We start from the raw sequence: 21,277 nt of genomic DNA, 5'->3' as shown, positions 1-21,277 counted from the left end.
CTCGCCATCCATGGTCTCCTTCGTGTATTCCACTCCACCTTCTCTTCCCTCCCTGGGAGTCTGATCTCTCTCCTGCCCCTCACTTCATTATCTTGCGTAAACTCACATAACAGCTAGTGTATAGGAAGTATCAGTGTCAATAAAAGTTATTTTATATATTGATGACGCGGTCCTGCCAGCTCCCTGTACACAGGATCTGACACCTCCTTCCTCCTACTCTCAGAGTTGAGAGTTCTCTTTTCTCAGACTAACCTTTTTATCTACACTCTGCACCCATTCTTCCCTATGTTCCTGGGACCTTGCTGCCGAGGTTGTCGCTTCTCAATAACCCAAGGCTTCTTTTTTTTTTTTTTTAACATCTTTATTGGAGTATAATTGCTTTACAATGGTGTGTTAGTTTCTGCTTTATAACAAAGTGAATCAGTTCTACATATACATATGTCCCCATATCTCTTCCCTCTTGCGACTCCCTCCCTCCCACTCCTCCAGGAGGTCACAAAGCACTGAGCTGATCTCCCTGTGCTATGCGGCTCCTTCCCACTAGCTATTTTACGTTTGATACTGTATATATGTCCATGCCATTCTCTCACTTTGTCACAGCTTACCCTTCCCCCTCCCCATATCCTCAAGTCCATTCTCTAGTAGGTCTGTGTCTTTATTCCTGTCTTACCCCTAGGTTCTTCATGACATTTTTTTTCTTAAATTCCATATATATGTGTTAGCATACGGTATTTGTCTTTCTCTTTCTGACTTACTTCACTCTGTATGACAGACTCTAGGTCCATCCACCTCATTACAAATAGCTCAATTTCGTTTCTTTTTATGGCTGAGTAATATTCCATTGTATATATGTGCCACATCTTCTTTATCCATTCATCTGATGATGGACACTTAGGTTGTTTCCATTTCCTGGCTATTGTAAATAGAGCTGCAATGAACATTTTGATACATGACTCTTTTTGAATTATGGTTTTCTCAGGGTATATGCCCAGTAGTCGGATTGCTGGGTCATATAAGCTTTCGTATGCTATGGACCCTTTTGGCAGTCTGGTGAAGTCTATGGACCTCTTCTCAGAAGGATGTTTTCAAATGCAGATAATACATATACATGATAGGAAAAAATTATATTGAAATAAAGCTATATAATAAAGTTCTGTTATTAATGTATGTGCTTCTTTATAAAGCATTAAAGAACAGGATTCGTCAATGGTGGGTGCAATAACGACCATGCTGTCAAAGGAGTGTTGAGAATAAATGATGTTTTGAGATACCCACAGCAAATGGAAAGTGATTCACCCCGTTCTCAGGTCCATTGGGCACAATTCACAAGAACTGCTAATACTGGAGATTCATTACCTCCATTAATAAGTAAGGGAAATACTCAAGTCCAGTTAGAGGTCATGGAAAATAAAGATAAAAGTTTTTCCCCATCAAAGTTCATGGACGCCTTGCTCTAGCTTATTCACACCCACTCAGGTCCTCTCCAGCTTCAACCAGTGCCATGTTTGCGTGACCCTGGACCCTTCTGATTCGGGAACCCTGTGGACTTCTCTCCTCTCTTTCAAAACCTGAGTCCAGCAACCTTCCAGGCCCCCTGTCTGAACTTCCTGTGATGGGGTTCTGCCTTCCACTGCAAAGCAAAGCTGCTCCCCTGAAGCTGTGAGTGGTTCTCTCTTTGCAAACCCCTCCTGGACCTCTCAGCGGTATTCACTTGACTTCTCTCTTGGCTTTTGCTTCCCCTGAGCTTCTGGGAACCCACCTTGTCTGGGTCCTCTGTGTCCTTCATCTGTTCCCCCTTTGTCTTCTCTGCCAGTTCCTCACCCTCCTTTGGTGCCCTGGGATTTCCAGGGGCCCTTCCATCCTGTCCTCTCTCAAGGAGCTCATATGTTCTTGGTATCAGGGTCGCCCCCACCTTGCTGCAGCCCCTCCAGCCCTCACCTGTGTGCAGGAAGGGCTCAGCAGCAGATATTTCCACCATCACCTTATGCTTAAGTTGAACGAAAGCCAGCTGCTCTGCTCATTGGAAGCCAGGTCCTGTTCCCAGCCTCCCTCATTTCCTTCCTCTTGCCACTCTCCTTTCGGTCTTCCAAGCTAGAAGCCTTAAGGTTATGCTGGAGTCTTCCTCCACCTTCAACTTCTAGAATGAACTGGCTACTCCTGCTTGCCCTGTGCGTCTTTGATTGCTCACTTCCTCTCCATTTCCTCTGCGATCACCCTCTCCAGCCGCAGTTTACCACCCCGTAGGATTTCTCTCCTCTTTCCCACCCCCATGGCTCACAATCTATCTTGTATACCATTGCCAGCACAATCTTGCTGAAACACTGCTTTCATCAAGTAAACGTCTCTGGCTGGCTTTCAACCCCCCTCCCTGTCAACTCCCACCTATAAAAAATAGTTACAAAGCAAATTTGTAAAATAATTTTCCCCATGTGTATCTAAGATAAGCCAAGGACTCCACTTCCTCCTGTGGGACAAGACCTTCTCTGAAAAAGCCTCCCACCCCACAGAAATCGGTGGAGCATGGGGACCTGTGAGAGTTTGGCTCTCCAAATTCAAGTTGGCTTCTCTATGGAGGCTGTGGTTGCTGGAAATGTTCTCAGGGCTGTGGCTGAAAAAAACAAGAGACCACTGTCACTTCTGCCTGAACTTCCAGTGGCCCCCAGCTGGAATTCATAGAGGCCAGCCCACCTGGCTGGAGGGGCAAGTCATCTGGAAGGGCTGTAACTAAATCTGTTATCAGCTCCTGGAGTGGGTCTCCTCTTCTGGGTACACAGTATGCCAAGCCCTTCCCCCTCCTCCTGAGGAGGCTTTCGGAAAAGAAAAGACTGGATGCATTTTAAAAAAACAGATGACTGATGATGAAAGGATGAGAGAGTCACCTGTTGAGATGACACAATCAGGCCATGGGGGTTCCTCATCTCACGGGGTGGTGGGGGGTGGGGGGGAGGGGTGTAGGGGGGCGGCTACCAGCTCCCACGGGTGTCACATTGGAGACTGTGCGATGCAGAGCTGGACCCCTCGCGGCTCAGCCAGAGATGCACCCCCTTTGCCTCCATCCCAAGAAAAAGGGCTTTGGACTCACCTTTGTAGTTCTGGGCCAGGTTGTGGCCCATCTGCCTAATTTATTTCTTATACACAAGGAGAAAAGGAAGAGCAAAGGAGCAGAAGAAAAGCAGCCTAGGAGGGCTTCCCTGGTGGCGCAGGGGTTGAGAGTCCGCCTGCTGACGCAGGGGACATGGGTTCGTGCCCCGGTCCGGGAGCATCCCACATGCCGCGGAGCGGCTGGGCCCGTGAGCCATGGCCTCTGAGTCTGTGCGTCCGGAGCCTGTGCTCCCCAATGGGAGAGGCCACAACAGTGAGAGGCCTGCGTACCGCAAAAAAAAAAAAAAAAAAAAAAGCAGCCCAGGAAAAGTCAGTTTGTTTTCACTTCATCTGGTGACCTACACTTGAAAATGACCAAGTGTACCTTTCACGGGTCTCTCCGATATGTGTTTGGTAGAGAGAACTAACCCATCTGATGTTGAACCTTTCGGCACTTTTTACTTCCGGTCACCTTGCTGTCCCTCATAAGACTGTAACCTTGAGTTTAGAAGTAGAGATTCTGGAACCCCCTGCTAAGGTATTATGGAGACCCCCTCCCCTCCCTGCTCCAGACAAACTAGTTGACAGTCCAGGCCAGTTAATAAGCTTCTGACAAGGCTCCTTACCTCCTTCTGTGCTTATCTTGCTTGACCCAACGTTCAACCAACAAGGCGGGCAGCACTTAAGGTAATTGGGGCCAAACAAATGAGAACGCTTTTAACATAAACACTCTGGTGACATTGGAGGGACGGTAACACACTCTTGCGAGAACAACAGCGAGATGAGTTACCGGCAGAAACAACTCTGTCATCCCTGTCAGTGGTCATAAAATTGCCCAGTTATTTATTGTTTGATTTCCTGTGTCCACCATGTTTGAAAGCATCCCTGTTCTAAAGCTCTTCATAAAGAGTAAACCAAAATCAAATTAAAATGAAGGGAAGTTCCACTTATCCTGAAAGCTGGTTTGCAGTTCTGCAGAGGAGCCAATCAACAGGAGTGGGGCATGAACTGTATTTGTTCAGAATCGTGAGCTGTCGGCGTGCTCAGTCTCGGACTGGCTCACGTGATGAATTGGCTTTGTCATTCCTGTTCTTTATTTAGGGGAATGCAGCAGTGGAATCTGTGATGAAGCCTCCTGCATCAATGGTGGCACCTGCACAGCAAGCAAAGCGGACGCCTACATTTGCCTCTGTCCCCTGGGATTTAGAGGTCGACACTGTGAAGATGGTGAGAAAGAAGCAAGCTGATGGCGATTTCTGTCTGCATTGTTAATTCATGTTGATGTAATTTTTCATCAATGTACTTTTAGCAAGGTCCCAGATATTTTTATGGGATTAATGTTGCTTTGTTGGGAGGGATGGGAGAATCTTTTCTTTAACCATCTTGGAGTGTCTTCAAGTGACAGAGTGGCAAACCAGCCAAAGACAAGTTCTCTTTAAGATGCTCCTGGGCCAGGCTTTGGTGGGCTCATCTTGGCCCTCAAATAGCTTTGAAAAGCCTATATTTGTGTGGTTTGTGTCAGAATTTGAAGCATTCACAGCTCAGGCTCCTTAGAGTATCTGATGGTTTCAGAGAAAATGTTGGGAAGGTACACACAGAAACATTAACAATGTGATGTTTCTTTTTCCTGTTCTGCTGAATTATTCTACCTCTTAATACTGTATATATTGATTATATTTATATATATACACATATGTATACATACATATAAACACACACACACAAATACACACATAAAATAATGGAAATTTTGAAAGATTTAAAAGATTTTGGAGAAACCAAGCAGGGTTGAACATGTTTTAACTTTTCTGCCAGTGATTCAGATTTGGCCCTAAGACACCATCCGGGGGAAAAGTTTTTTTTAACACTGTCTAATCTCAAATTTCTCGTCACCTAGAAGAGGGTGTTGTGAGTCAGAGTAAGCCAAAGCTGTTACACACCATCTTCATATTTCTGTAGCCTAACACACTAAGGGTTGATCTTTGCTCACATCACTGAAGGCCAGTGGGAGGAGTGTACTCTGCCCCATGTAGTCATTCGGGGACGCAGACGCCTGCCTTCTAGTGGCTCTGCTGGGGCCTTAGAATCCTCCACTGATTCCTGCATCCAGCCAGCAGAGGAAGAAGAAAGAGCAAGTGGAGGATGGAGGGAAGCTTTAGGGGCCAGACCTGGAATTCTGTGTACCTCTCCCACCCACATTCCAGTGGCCAGAACTCAGCTACACCTATCTTCAGAGCAGCTGAGAAAGAGAGTTGAGTTCTGTACCCAGGAGGAAAAGAAGATGCTGCTTCTGGCACGGAGGGATTTCTAACCACGTGCTCGTTCTTTCAGCTTTCACCTTGACCATTCCTCAGTTCAGAGAGTCTCTGAGGTCCTACGCTGCAACACCCTGGCCACTGGAGCCCAGGCATTACCTTTCCTTCATGGCGTTTGAGATCACGTTTTGGCCTGACTCAGACGACGGCGTCCTCCTGTACAGCTATGACACGGGCAGCAAAGACTTCCTGTCTATCAACATGGCAGGGGGCCACGTGGAGTTCCGCTTTGACTGCGGCTCTGGGACTGGTGTTCTCAGGTAAGGGCTGAGACCGTCAGGGTCCCCCTCACCTCAAAAGCCAGACAACAGTCACTTTGAAGAAAGACATATTTGTCATCTACCAGCTTGCTCTCTTCCTGTCTTCCCTACACAGTTATCTTTTCTGAAACCTGTCCTGATTCATACAGATGACGTGCTTCCCAGAGATCATGCTCTCCTGCTGGCAAGGTTTCCTCTTCTTGAATGACTACCCAGTCCTCTCCACCCAAGATCATGCAACGCAATCAGCAGAAATGTGATAAATTGTCAATCAGCACCTTTCTCAGAGCATCACTTAGTGGGCAAATATATGACAACTAGTTTAAAAAGTACCAATAGAAATGTAATGAACAGAAATGTCCTTGGTGACCTCACTTTATTTATTTATTTATTTATTTACTTTGTCCATTGGAAGAGGTGTGTATCAGAGCCACAATCACTTAAAAACATCAAATTATTATTCATCTGCCCTATTCCCCACAAACGTCCTATTGATAGAAGCTTAACAAGTTGTTTCCATTAGATTAGGAGGATTTCAAAAGGACACCGACTTCCTCACCAGCACTGGCTGAACACACTGTGGCATTGCATTACACATGCTCCTACGTGAATAAATACGGAATTGTCACGTAATCATTCACTGCTATGCATCAATAGATTGGGGTGGCCTCACTTTAAATTTTAACTTTCCTCTTGCTTTATTTCTTTGGTGGCAACTAGTTATCTGGCATGGCTCTTATTGTTCTCCATATAGAGAAGCTGATAGCAAATCACCAGCAACTGCAAAGACCCTTCCCAGACCAACGTGCTCGTGAAGGCTGTGTGATGACTGGTTTCAATAGCATGGAGTAACTAAGTGCTTCTGAAGCGCTTGCTGGTGTCTGCAGGTTGGGTTCTGAGTTATCAAAACTTTCCTTCTGTGATCTAGTTTGTACTATTCATTGTGGCAGCATCTTTGTGAATCCCTCAGAGCCTTCAGTTGGGAGGTGCAGATATTTTTCTTACTTGTTTATGTCTCCCTCTTCTCACTGTGTTCCTCCCATGGTAGTTTTGACCTTCAAGCGGGAGCCCTGCTAATCTAATGCAGGCATGCCTCTTGTTCCTACATTTGGCGATTTCTTCGCTTTTGAAACACACTGCAGTGTTTTGTTCAACAGTGCCCTGCAGCAGGAACTCGGTTAGTCTTTGTTGTTGTTTTAAAGGAAATCCTGGGCTGTATTGAATCACAATTCATATTGCTAGACTGTCATTTCTAGAAAGAGTTTGTCGCTGAGATCTTATAGCCATGCATTGCCCTTAATTGCTGATCATTCTTCATGGCTGATGGGAAGTGCTTACTGCATTAGGTTTCAACAATTCTTTAAAAGGATAGTTCGTTTTTGTCCTTAAGGGCTGAATTCCTACACATCAGTGAGCCCTCCCACCTTGGGGAATGGACAAACACTTTTGTACTTCTGGTTATGCAAGAACACCCTGTGTCTCAAGACAACTTTGGTGGGTATTTAATTGATTCAATTTACATATGATTATGCAAAACAGTCTAAGCAATTCACTTAGAACTATTTGTCAGGTTGAGAAAGGAAGACACCTTGAATATCACCTTGTACTTTCAAATGGCCTCTTCCTGGATGAAGAATGAACAGAAAGGGCTGGGGAGGGTCGGGGCTCATCAGCCCTCCTCCTGCACAGATTGCCCCCTGCCCCCTGCACCTCGACAGTGGCAGCTCCAGCTATGGGGTCACAGTGGAACCTTAGAAGTCCAGCATTTCCCTCTTTCATAATTCTGTTTCTATTTTTGACAAGAGGTGTTTTTCATTTTTTTTCACATAAGTTATTGCTTCCCTGCCTGTCAGGAAATGCTCCTGGAAAAAGAATTCTTTAGTATTAGGTGTGATGAAAAGGAGGCAAGAACTCAGAGATTCCAAGGAACAGACCACCGTCTGCTCCCCTGGGCCATCCCCTCTCCAGTGTAACTGACCGATCACCGTTAGTGTTTCAGACGGCGCTTTGGAAGATGTTTATTCTGAAAACCACTTCCAAGACTTCCTGCTTCATTAAGACAATTCAGTGAAACACTCAACTACAGGAAGCTGCGGAATTGGCCAGATCATTTTAACTTTAGGAAAAGGATAAGGTGGTCTGATTTATGATGAACTTGATTCAAAAATCGAGACAACTGCTGTGAGCTCATAATGGCCACAATCAGTATCACTCTGCTGAGGGAAGCCACGTGTCGACAGGGAGTGACCTCTACACAACAAGAACAGGCTCAGGCACCGTTAGTTATTATGGAGATGGGCTGCGGAACAAGATCTTTATTGCATATTGATTGAGCCAAGGTGATTAAATTCTAATTGCTAAGGACAAATGGCAAAAGCATTTGTCAGAGCAAAAAATCAAGTGAGGGGGTGGAGACCTTTCAATAATTGTGCCCATTGGTATTCCTGGTGGGTTTCTAAAGAGAATCCAGGACCAAAAAATAACTGGGAGGTTCAGTGAAGGCCAGGAACTATATAGACATCTTTAGAAACACAAATGCAATACTTATACCCTTTTACACACCTTGCTGTAAAGTGTAACATGTAAAACTCTTATCAATATCATTTAAACTTGAAGTGTTTCCATCTTGAATTAATAATTGAATCGTTAAAGTACTTTTAATCCTTTTCACAATATCAGACAACATGGAAACTGTCTCCCCAGTATTTTATTATGAAACATTTCAAACATATAGAAAAGTTGAAAGAATTGTACAGTAAAATCCTTATACCCACCACCTATAGTCTACAATTAATGTTCTACTGTATTTGCTTTATCATGTATCTATTTATCCTTATAGTCCCCATCCATCCATCCACCCATCCATCCATCCATCCACCCATCTTATTTTTTATGCATTTCAGAGGATGCTACAGATATCAGTACATCAAGGAATCTGTTTTACATCATAGCCTATATAATTTTCTCTTCTTCAAAGCTTGTATGCAACTCTGATCACACTTTAGCTTCATGTCACCCCTCATCTTGAAAACCAGACTAATCCTACCCCCATTTCAGACTTGTTGTAAGGAATAAGTAAAATGATAAGTGAGATACTTACTCCTCCCATGAAGGGGTCCAATAAATGGAGCTAGCACTGCTGTGTTTACCCAGAAGGAAAGAAGCTTTTTCTTTTTGCTGAAGGGAGTGAGGTGCCTAAGGTTGGCACGTTTCATGTGAGCCAGATTGGTGGACATTATTTCTAATGCCAGTGATGCTAACCCATGCTCAGTTTCCTTCCTTCAACAGGAGTGAAGAACCCCTCACCCTGGGTCACTGGCATGAGCTGCACGTGTCTCGCACAGCGAAGAATGGTATCTTACAAGTGGATAAGCAGAAAGTAGTGGAGGGAATGGCGGAGGTAAGAAGGATGTCACCTCCTGATGGCTTATGTGAATGGGGTCACTATTTCCTTCCTGTCTTGGAGGTTAAAGTGGCAGCATAATGATTAAACACAGTGCCAGTTTACCTGGGCTAACAACCAAGCTTCCCACTGGGCAAGTTACTTAACTTTGCAATTCCTCAACTGTGAATATGGGGATGATAAGAGGGGCCTCATAGGGTGGCTGGAAGGATGGAGTGAGCTCATACAAATGTAGCGCTCAGAAAATTGCCTGCCTACCTCCATGCCTCCCAACCTCTGCCTTTGTTCATGTTCGTGTATAAGGAAGTTCAGAACACAACTCCAAGTCAGGGCCAGAGATGGGGTGGTCGCGGCTCAAAATCTAGCTCTATTTCTCACCAGTAGTGTGAACTCAGACCAGTCACTCGATCTCCCAAGTTGGTGTTTTTGCATCTAATAAATGGGGTAATGGTGACACAATAATGATGTCTTAGAGAGTTGTGAGAATTAGAATAACTGTATTTATAGAACACCACAGAACCTGGCATATGATCAGCACTTTGTAGCTTTACTTATTGTTAATAGTGTGCTATCATAATAGCCTCAAGAGCTCAGAATTTCCACTCAAGTTTATAACGTTCATCCATGATTTTATTTCCAAGGTCATGTTCAAAGGAAAATGACATTTTTAAGGAGCGATAAGAGAGATTTGCTTTAAACTATAACCTACTGCAATTCTGTACACACACGAAATTTACAGACCCCTAAAGCAGAGGGGACTAGATTTGCCAGGATGTTCATTACAACAGTCTTCATTTTGTGCATCACAGATTTAAAGGGGGGCATTGATGAATGTGGGTGTTCTGATAAGAAAATGAATTGATAGAAAAAAGAAAAGGAAGGAAAAGGGACTCTTGGTGGTAGGAGGTATTTGGTTGAGGAGGAGAGAAGAAAGAAGGACACACATGTCAAGAAGGCAGCTTTGGGGACAGCAATGGTGGGTGGTCCTATCAGAACCAAGGACCTCCTTGGGAATTAGAAGAATCAGAGACTGGGCTCTGCTTCAAGAGGCGAGTACCTTAGAAAATATCCCATATATATTTGTGGAAGGAAGGAAGGGAGAGGGAAAGGGAGGGAGGAAAGGTGGAAGGAAGAAAGGAAAGCAGGGAAGAAGGAAGGGAGATGAATAAAGGAAAATGGATTTTAAAAGGGAGAATGGGAGTCACTTCTTGTACAATCCAGAAAACTCTAACAGCTGACTTTAGTCCAAGACAAGATTAGAAGCTCACAGGCATAGATCTGACTGTGTGTTGACTTAATAATATAAATTCAAAAAAGCATTGTATCGCTTTAGGCTCTAGTTACCAACATCTGTAAAACAGTAACAAAAACTTAGGATGAGCCCGTTTGTAAATAGGGAGCTTAAGGCCTTTGATTCTAAATAAGGAACTCTTCAGGAGGCAGTATTTACCATTGGGATCCTACAGTGAAGAGGTAACACAAAGGTAGAAACCACACCTCGGGTTCTGTTACTACCACGCCAGGGAATGAGAATTAGACAATATGGTAAAACCAGTGTCCTCCCTATTGGCTATTTGAACGGATGGAGCTGACCGGAGGGCTGCCCACCTGGAAAGCAGTATAAACATGTGGGAGGGAAGGCGTGGCTGTTCTGTGTGCATTTGAGGGTAGTTCTTGTGAGGCTGCCTTGAGACAGGAGTGGGAAGGCCCAGTGCTTGATCTCCAGGAGTTAAACCTTAATCAGACCACCCCGCAGGGGTCTCTGCCCCCGCAGCTGTCCTGTCCATACCATGTTCAAAGGTGTGGCTGAGAGGGGCAGAGGTCTTGGAGCTTAGAGATGGGTGGGGACGGGGATTAGAGGATACTGCTGGGGGCTAACCCAGCCCCTAAGTATCCAGGCTACACTCGAGGCCAGATTGCTGGCTGCAATGAGAAACATCAACAGTGCAGGGTGAGCCAAGCTATGCAGACTCAGAGGAAAGGCAGTGCTTCCCAGGGCTTCAGGAAAACCCAACCAGGGCGTTTGCTCAGGTTTTCCAACCACTCCCAGCCCGAACGGAAGCGGGAGATCCAGGCCCAGAGCATCCCAGGGCAGAACAGGCCCACCTTGGTAGCTCTGTTTGTTTATCTCCTGCGGTCCTGCGTGGGCGTGGCCGCTGCAGCCCCGCCTCTTATCCACCGGCCGGTGGTGGGGGAGAGTTTTGATGGGCAGCCAAAAGGGACGCCTCTCACCCCACGAGACCCCGCCCCGTTCTCTGGACCCAACCAAGAAACTGCAAGTGTTTTCTAAACAGCCTGCTTCTCTGAAATCCCTTTGACCCTGCAGCCTTCCTGCTTTCCTCCTAGTACTTTATTTTAAAGACAAGATGGAGATGGGTTCATGGGGGTGTGTGCTGACAGCTCCTGTCTGGTTCTCTGTTTCATGGGGCCACAAGAATTCGCGAAAGCCCTTCTTTGATGACCACCCCGCTCCACCTCCCCGCTAGTTAAATAAGAACCCTCGAAGCTGCCTGAAGGTTATTGATGGAAGACAGTTCAATCTGTCTAATCCAAGACCTCTCTGCTTCTACCTGGCTGGACCCCACCACCGTGAGCGCTCCCCTAGATGGAGCTCCCGCCTCTCTGTCTCCATGGCAGCCAGACCAGACCCCAAATCCATTCTCCTCCCTCTGGCCAGTTATATTCCTAAAACACAGTTTGACTGTTCTCTCTCCTGCTGAAAACTCATTGCTTTTGGGGTGAAGTGCACATTTCTATCCATGCATGATCTGGTCCCTCCTTGCCTCTGCCCTATACCTACATGGCCTCTAAGCCCGGACTTTGTCCAGTGTCTTTCTCAGTTCTAACTCTCCCTAGTGCACCTCCCCACTCCCTATGTCTGGGGTAGAGTATGCGATGCCCCCTCCCCAGCAGGTGCACCCACAGTCACCTGGACAGTCCTCACAGGGTTAATCTTACCTGCCCGGTCACTTGTCTGTGCTCACCCCAGCGTAAGCCTCTGGAGGGCAGGGACCTGGGCTTTCCTTTTTTTTTTTTTTTACATCTTTATTGGAGTATAATTGCTTTACAATGGTGTGCTAGTTTCTGCTTTATAACAAAGTGAATCAGTTATACATATACATGTGTTCCCATATCCCTTCCCTCTTGCATCTCCCTCCCTCCCACCCTCCCTAAACCCACGCACATATGGCCACCTTATCTTTGATAAAGGAAGCAGGAATGTACAGTGGAGAAAGGACAGCCTCTTCAATAAGTGGTGCTGGGAAAACTGGACAGCTCCATGTAAAAGTATGAGATTAGATCACTCCCTAACACCATACACAAAAATAAACTCAAAATGGATTAAAGACCTAAATGTAAGGCCAGACACTATAAAACTCTTAGAGGAAAACATAGGCAGAACACTCTATGACATAAATCACAGCAAGATCCTTTTGGACCCACCTCCTAGGGAAATGGAAATAAAAACAAGAATAAGCAAATGGCACCTAATGAAACTTCAAAGCTTTTGCACAGCAAAGGAAACCATAAACAAGACCAAAAGACAACCCTTAGAATGGGAGAAAATATTTGCAAATGAAGCAACTGACAAAGGATTAATTTCCAAAATTTACAAGCAGCTCATGTAGCTCAATATCAAAAAAACAAACAACCCAATCCAAAAATGGGCAGAGGACCTAAATGGGCTTTCTTATTTGCTGTTTGTGCAGCACTTTGTACCTGGGACATAGTATGTACCCAATAATATTTGTTAAATTATTAAATGCTGCTACTGTTTGTATTTCTTTTGATCATAAATCAAAGGAAACAATAACTTATGTTACCCGAAGTGTGTTCATCCCCCAGAGGTCTCAAATGTGTATGTTATCTTAGGACATTTTAACATTTTGCTTAATTAAGACTCATGTTTAAAGGAGTTTAGACATTACATCTCACACACTGCTTGTTATCTAGCCCAGCCATTGGGTTTAGGCTGTTGAAATGACCAGAAGCAGGGGAAGCCTTTGGGGATTGACAATGGGGTATTCTCTGAGAATCTGGAAAAGAATTTCTCTGCCCTTGTATTTGATAACAAGGAATGCCTCTCACCTGCCATACCTTCCCTTTCTCTTGGCCTAAAGTGATTCTATCTTTACCATTAGTGAATATAACAGTAGCTGCCATACTGGAACGCAGATACTGCATCCAACTCTAGGCAAAGTGCTAAATCAGTGGAATCTCAGCCGCCAGGACAGGCTAGACTGTACTGCAGTCAGCACACATAAGCCCAAAATAGCAGCACCTTATAATAAGGAGTTACTTCTCACTCATACTACATGTCCGTCAATGGTCAGCTGCAGCTTTAATCTGAGACCCAGGCTGAAGGAACAGGGTGTGCGGGAAGAGGGCACGGTGAACCACTCCTGGCTCTGAAAGCCTCTGCCCAGAAGTGATTAACTTCTCTTCTACTCATGCTTTATTGACCAAAGCAAGTTACATAGCCCCACTTGAGATTGACAGGTTGGAGGTAATCTTCCTGCAGGGAGAGGGGTATTGATGATGGAACAGTCTACCATATTCGCTCGCATTTTATAGATGATGAAACTGAGTCTCAGAAATGTCAAGAAATTTAGACAGGTGGTAAGTAGCAATGCAAAACAAGGCAAAGGTCAAGCCAATGTGTAGATAGATTGTCATGATGAGTCTTGAGTCTCTGCCATTTGCTCCCTGACAGGGAACCAAAGGTACCTTTGGTAATCTTAACCATTTATTTCTGAAGTTGCACCGTGTTTTGTTTTTCATCTGTTGGCAGGGAGGCTTCACCCAGATTAAGTGCAACTCAGACATTTTCATTGGTGGGGTCCCCAATTATGATGACGTGAAGAAGAATTCAGGCATCCTCAAGCCATTCAGTGGGAGCATCCAGAAGGTACAGACTTCCCTTCCTCATGTGTATTGTGTGACCTTGACGGCAGACAATGGAATTGAGAACTGTGATCAGTGCAACCTGCTGCACCCAAGAAAGAAAGCTTGAGAAATTTTTAACGTTTTTTAAATTATATTTTTTAGTGCTCAGAGCATACCTTTCCAACCCCACTTTCTTATAATGTCTGCTCCTAGCTATATCCAGCAGACATCCCATGAATGCAACTCAGTGGAGATGACTTTGTACAGCACATCCACTAAAATATCCTGGGATTGTTGAGGGAGGCACCTGGCACCAGGTCACTATAGACACTTCTACAAAAGGGAAGGAAGAGGATGGAGTCTCATAGGGACTCCTGCTTCTCTTTGGGGTCACTTTGCTTTTTGCTCAAGGCAAGACCCAATTGTTTTCACCGCCTCCCCTCCTATCCCCACCACCATGATTTAACAGTTGTTCGTCAATCATGTAACCATATTCTTGAGCACAGATTAGAGTCCTTCTATAGAAGGTCTGGAAAAAAATCCACTCAGCTAGTAAAAGAGACAGGATGCTGACCCCATTCATATCTGTCTCTTATTCCTTCTCTTGGGGCTGCCCATGATCTCTCCAGTCATGAGATCATGTTCTGTCTGCAACAGATATGCAGGTTGACCCACCAACCCAGATGTACAGGACCACTAAACACTGGGGGACAAGAATTTGAAGAAAAGCACCGCCGGTTCTTGGATGTTAGCAATATCCTGTTTCTTTAGCAACCACTGGAGGAATGGGGGCCACTGATCCCTTTCACACCTGCAGCAAAGCAAGGAGAGGCTAAGAGGATGGAGGGACAGTGAGAGAGGGTCCTCTCACGATTTGCACATCTGGACTCTGGGAAGGGCTCCTGGGACTCTGTACTCTGTATCCCAGTGTAGGGCCCAGAAAAGGGGCCCAGTCAATATTTCCTCTGTCTGGTGTGCTTCCCTTTGTTGCTAAACTGTGATATCAGTGACACCTCAGTTCGGACCATTGTCCCTCCAGGAATGGAGCGGGGACATGGCCCCCATCGGCCATGTGTGTAATCACGGGTTTGAAATGAGGAAGCGGGCTGAGTTGCTAAGAGGCTTCACCTTCCTTCCTACTGTGTCAGGTTTTGCCCCGTCTTCACACAGCACACACAAGCCTTTCCTCCTTACTTCCTGGAAAGGCCCTCCTCCCCTCCCAGTGACCCAGTCACTGGCTCTGCCTTACCCTGCAGTGGGCCGCGCCATTCTTGGCTTGTTCAAGTCCTGCATTCTCAGCAAGAAAAGGAGGAGACTGCGGAAGGATTCTGGCTCTTGTCTGGCAGCTTCTGAGATTCAGGGCTAGGGGAAAGTTTTCTCCCAGCTCTCCTGACACTGTCTAACAACTAGACAAACCTGTGGAAACATGGGTTAGTGGCTGGAAGTGCCATTGCTAATCTCTTAGGTCTCCCTGCGTGGTGGACCTTCCCCTGGGATGTGTTCTCTCTGTCTCTGAGTTCAGCCAAGCCTGTGAGACTTTGAAATACCAACAGCTCAGGGCCAATGCACACTCCGTTTATTTGTGGCCGGGGAGACCAGTAACCTCACCCTATAATTCATCAGTTTCACTAAAGCCCCATTGCAGGGACAAAGGGTGACAGCAAAGATCTCTCTCGTCCAGTGAATATGCACAGCAGTGCTAAGAATGTGACCTGAGTTTCACTCCAGGGAAGAGGATGTGGAGAGGAAGGGGATTCCAGAGTGTCAGGGGAGGCAGGAAGCAGGAGGGAGGGGGGCGATTGCGGAGGCCGAGATGGTGGAGCTGGAAGAAGCTGCAGAGAACTCTGGCCAGGGAGACACAGCAGTACAATTCCACCACCTCCAGGCGCAATCACCCGCCCTTGGATTCCTGCCTGTGTAGCATTTTGTGTTGGATTCTTCCTTACTTCGCTTTACTAGTAGCATCTCTCAACCTTGGCTGCACCTTAGAATCACTGGGAAGCTTTTTGAAGTTACCGATGACTCCATTTCACCCGCAGAGATTCTAGTTCACTTGATCTGGGTGGGGCTTGGGCATGAGTATATTTCTTAGCCCTTCCCCCCTCCACCTTGGGTGATTCTCATATGCAGAATTAGAACCCTAATTTTGTGGTTATTGGGACTTCTTTACAACCTCACTGAGTAGCCAGGTCTTCCAGAGACAGAGGAAGCTGCGTGTATAGTCTTATAAATGATGCAGAGTGTCCCAAACACCAGATGTAATCACTTCAGTCCCTGTGTCACTTACAAGACTATAAAAGCAGCAACCGGACTTTCTCTCTTTTGTTTAAAGCTCCCTCACTAGGCATAGTTCACATTAGCTGAGGAAAGCTGTAGAAGACCGAAAGACGTTTTCTGAATTCCTGAATTTCTTTACATTTTCTTTCCTAAGATCATCCTGAATGACCGGACCATCCACGTGAAGCATGACTTCACGTGGGGCGTGAACGTGGAGAATGCAGCCCACCCCTGCGTGGGAGCCCCCTGCGCTCATGGGGGCAGCTGCCGACCCAGGAAGGAGGGCTATGAGTGTGACTGCCCCTTGGGCTTTGAGGGGCTGCACTGCCAGAAAGGTACACCACAGGGAGGGTAGGGGGAGAGAGGACTCAGGTGCTGCTTCTGGGAGCAGAGGGAATGGACGGACCATTTGGGGGACCAGTTGATAACCCCGGGACAGCCATACCAATTACTTTTATCAATGATGTCAATAGCATATTAGATGATGAATTATATATAAACTACTATAATTACTTAATAAGAATTAAAATGCTGAAACAGTTCTGTAAACAGTAAGTAAATAGTTCCCCCCTTCCCCCAACCTATCATGGCTCCTTTCCTGAGAATCCCCTCATGGTCTAGCAATCAAAAGGTTAACTCATAGGGAATTCCCTGTTGGTCCAGTGGTTAGGACTCGGCGCTGTCACTTCCAGGGTCCGGGTTCGATCCCTGGTCGGGCAGCCAAATTAAAAAGAAAAAGTTTAACTCATAATATGGGTAAGGGAGGTTTCCAGGACTCCTACATCTGAGCCACTCCCAGAGCCTATCCTGACAGGTGGATGCCTGGGCTTTATAGACTGATAAATATCTTGACTAAATATTTTTGACTCCTACCTGTGAATGCAGTAAAGAGAAATCTGAGAAATCTTGCCAAGTATGGCAAAATATGAATTGTACATTAGTTGCTCCAAACAAAAATATGAATAACCTTCTATAGACTGCTATTTTCCATGCTGTGTATGTTTCCTCTGTACCTCAGTTTCCTCATTTGTAGAATGGGAATAATAGAGCAATGTTGTCTAACACAAGAGAATTGTAGCGTAGATTAAATAAGGCAGCACATATTCCTTAGAAGAATGCCTGGTAAGTACTCAACCAATATTAAACATTATTATTCTTGGTGAGAAAAATAAAATGCACCAGCAAGTGCTGTGAGCTGCTCAGCTTTCAACCTGCCCTTGTGTGAAAGCAGAGCAGGTCCCAGACCACAGGCCCTGCTGGACTGAGCTTTCCACACTAGCTCAAGGAGGCGGAGGCCACGGTGGGTCCAGAGGAGGCCTGCCTTGTGCAGCTGTGTCATGTCGGGCCACGCGGGCCTTCTTGTTAGAATGCCAAGTGACTTCACCTGTCTGGGAACTAATTTAAAAAGATAGACAGGCCTGAAGGACAGAAGGCAGCCATCCTAAGTGAAGGAATGTGCTCTTTCTCTTTTCTATTTGTTTCCAGGTTCCTGATTTTTATGAGAAGTGGGGCTTAGAGGAAAACAGGTAGATATTTCGGTACATGGAGTGCTAGGAGAGGTTGTTTTGCAGCAGTCTTGGAAAATAGGAAAGGTGCCAGTTTTCCAGCTGGAAGACTAAGTAGTAGTATACTGAAATGAATTTTGAAACCTGCATGGCAAATCATATGAAATATATTCATTAACATAGCTCACCTTGGTGACGAACCCCCAAAGAAGAAGAACATTTGTGAATGAGCCTGATTATAATTCTAACAAGCAAATCACTGTTTAGCTAATAGCATGTACTTGAAGAGGTTTAGCTCGAGTGGCCCGTTCATTCAGAAAACTGGATCTGGATTTCACACTCCAGCATTTGAATCTCCTAGGTCTTCAATTTTACTGCAGGCAAATTCAAGCTTGCTCCTGCCTTAAATGCTAACACTAATGGCCAATATATAAAGTCCAAGCTTAAGTGAACATTTAGCTTTGGGAATTAAAGGAGGAAGGAAAGGATAATTTGTGATCTTGTTAACCCTGCTTTCCTGTTACAGAACATTAGCCATACAGATATAAAGTGCTCACGGGTACAGCTTTGTAACTATAGGATCGGGTTCAATGAGAAATAAATCTCCCCAGAATGAAGAGTCAGATCGCTGATGAGGGGCTGGGCCTCCTGGCAAGATCCAAGGGAATGGACAGTGGCAGGGGGGGCTCTGGGGGGGGTTGGGGCTCTTTTTCTTCAACATCCTAGGCTCGAGCCAAGAATGAAACCCAGACAGAACATCAGCTGTCCTTGTGTTATATCAGTATTTCCTTGTGCTTTGAAATAAAGATGGTGTTTCTGGCAAAAGGGCAGCTGTGGCCAATCCTAAGAAGATTCATATATAGGAGGGATGGCCTGTATCCCATAACTTCTTCTCCTGTTATATGGCTTGAGAGGATTAATGGGACGCTGGGTGCAGGTTAGGACTGTTAAGGACAATTTTTCCAGGCCCCAGCAGGCTCTCAGAGGAGCACAGTTACCAAACAGACTTTTGAGGTGAGCATCTAGTCCTGCGTAAGGATCGGAAAGAAAGGGAGGAGCGCTGGTTCCACAGAGATGCAGGAGAACAGTCTAAAAGCTGGGGTATGTTCTTCGTGAGAAAGACAACGAATGGTTAGAAGCCATCCTTGGTTGTCAACGAGGATCCTGTCTGATCCAGCAAGGTGATTCTTAGCCTCGTATATTTAAGGGTTGTTTCCGTCCCTGATTAACAGATCATGCTTCAAAAGCACGAACCTTGGGGCTTCCCTGGTGGCGCAGTGGTTGAGAGTCCGCCTGCTGATGCAGGGGACACGGGTTCGTGCCCCAGTCCGGGAAGATCCCACATGCCGCGGAGCGGCTGGGCCTGTGAGCCATGGCTGCTGAGCCTGCGCGTCCGGAGCCTGTGCTCCGCAACGGGAGAGGCCACAACAGTGAGAGGCCTGTGTACCACAAAAAAAAAAAAAGCACGAACCTTTCCTAGCACTCCCCACAGAAGTTAAACCAGTCCTTTTCCAGCAGGCAGCACGTTGTAGAAATCCCCAGCGCCAGGCCTCGCTTAGTCCATACCAAGGCGTACCTTCTCCGTCAGGAAATTAGCTTCTGGATCCTCAGTGAGTCTGGTTCTTTCTACCCTCCTCAGAGGCAAATTCCACTGGGACCCTAGTCGGGAGACTGGAAACTTGTTCTCACCTCTTGGTGGTGCAGACAGGCTGGGGCCAGAAACTCAGACAAATCCTGGAGCGGCCCAGGCTCCCAGACCATCAGAACATTGAGGGTGTTTTGGGACCCCCGTCCTGCCCTTTGTCTCTGGCAAAATCAGAGGCAGGAGCAGAGCCTGAGCCCAGGTGGAGGTGGGCACCGGGCTCCCTCTGAAATGCAGAAAGGTGAGCCTCTCTGTCCCCAACCGGGGCAGGAGGGGCCAGAGGGTCTTCCAACTCGCAGCCGCGACTTCAGGTGCCAGCAAAACCCACAGGGCTTGGTGGTCCCCTCACCTTCCGTTTGGGGGCTGTCACTCTTAGGTGCCTTCTTCCACCTCAAACCTCAGCACCCCATGCTGTACTCCAGTACCGAGGCCCTTTTCTCATCTCACCAGAGGGGTGTCAAAAAGCCGCCCTCCTCAAAAAGATACTCCCCATGCTTAGAGATTTCTGTCTGCTTTCTCTCTGCTCTCATCCACATTTACCCACCTGTGTCCCAGTCCCTCAGGGCTCTCGTATTTAAGCTACTAACAAGTTAAGGCAGAGTTCCACGAAGCACATGTAAAAAATTAAGTTCCAAGGAATACTGATGGCTGTTTTGCGCTCACACAGAGAGACAGACAGCATACATTCATAGGCACAAAATGGGAGGGGGCTTCTGGGGTCAAATAAATCTGGGTAATCCTGGGTAAACAAACCACTGTCTCTTCTGTGGGACTTCTCAGAGCATTTGCTGTGTTCTGCGTGTCCAAGCCAGGGGTGCAGGATGCAGCTGTTTCCTCCTGGGGTTCCCCCAACCCATAGCAGACAGGCCACTTGGGAAAGAACTCTGAGCCCGGTCCTCCTCTCCCTTCCCTGCATTAGAGTTTGGGCTCAGACCATGCAGGACCCTTCAGGCCACTAGATGGGGTTGTTTCTCTGTAGCAGCTGAAGCTGCTCCACACTCACTACCGACCCCAAAAGCTAATGGCTTAGGTCACACATTTGTCAGGGATGCGCAGTCCTCAGAGATGGGAACCTGCCTGATCCATACTGATCTCCCACATTCTGGACATTTTATGTTGTGTTTAGTAAATTCACATCGTATTGCTGGGTGTGATTTGGGTGATTTTTTGGGCCGGGGAGAGGGGTCCCAGTGCATAAAACACATAGCATCATTAAGTATGGGCTATAATTTAAGAAAACTCAGTATGAAAAAACGCAAGTGGATAAGACATAGAAATTGTGCATACTACAGGGAATTTGTTTTCTTTTGATGGTGTATCATAAACAATGGAAAATTTGGGGGGGTGTTCAACCTAGATGTTCATGTTTAGATAGCTGAAGACTGGTAGTGTTGAAAAACATTTTTTTGCTGTTCTTTATGGCTGCAGAGTCAGTTTCATGGAACCAAGACATCTGCTCCAAGTAGAGCTGTCCAGCAGGGGAGGGTGCTGCCCTATGGGCAAGAGAGCTACCCATCGTGGAAAGTGTTCCCTGGGGCTGGATGACCATCTCTCAGGGGTTTGTTGAGAAGAGTCCTGGCTGCTGGGAAAGCTAGGTTACAGCACCTCAGGTCCTTCCTTCACTGGTGCTGGGACTGTATGAAGGAACCAGCAAGCTCCCTTTAACTCATCATGGTCCATTGGGAATTTCAAGTCCCTGCAGTGGAAAATGCTTTGCCTAGCTTGCAGGCTGCTATTCATTGGGGTATTATGTGTGTTACCAGAAGGCATGAGCTTTTAGGTCTAAACGTGAGGAAGCACCCAAAACACTTTTCGACTAGTGCCTTTGCCACAGAAAAAAAGACAATGTAGAAGAAATTGGATATAAAGGGTTAGGGTCAAATATAGTTGTGCTTACAATATTTAAA

The 21,277-nt window shown here is 46.2% G+C and overlaps 1 protein-coding gene across 5 annotated transcripts in view; it reads left to right on the top strand.

The window, feature by feature from the left end:
* Positions 1–21,277, top strand: part of EGFLAM (EGF like, fibronectin type III and laminin G domains) — a gene marked incomplete at its 5' end in the record, with an annotated part of 172,140 nt that overhangs the window by 134,253 nt on the left and 16,610 nt on the right. For 4 of the 5 annotated variants that reach the window (XM_079703316.1, XM_079703314.1, XM_079703313.1 and 1 more), the window contains 5 exons: positions 4,183–4,308; positions 5,413–5,656; positions 8,945–9,056; positions 13,852–13,968; positions 16,378–16,558. In XM_079703316.1, the coding sequence (XP_079559442.1) occupies positions 4,183–4,308; positions 5,413–5,656; positions 8,945–9,056; positions 13,852–13,968; positions 16,378–16,558 (780 nt within the window). The remainder of the gene's footprint in view (positions 1–4,182; positions 4,309–5,412; positions 5,657–8,944; positions 9,057–13,851; positions 13,969–16,377; positions 16,559–21,277) is intronic. The other variant, XM_079703315.1, reaches the window with a different exon arrangement.

This window comes from Hyperoodon ampullatus (genome assembly GCF_949752795.1).
Source record: "Hyperoodon ampullatus genome assembly, chromosome: 4".
Taxonomy (NCBI): Eukaryota; Metazoa; Chordata; class Mammalia; order Artiodactyla; family Ziphiidae; genus Hyperoodon; species Hyperoodon ampullatus.
The sequence above is the reverse complement of the archived record's forward strand: the minus strand, read 5'-3'. Positions and strand labels throughout refer to the sequence as shown.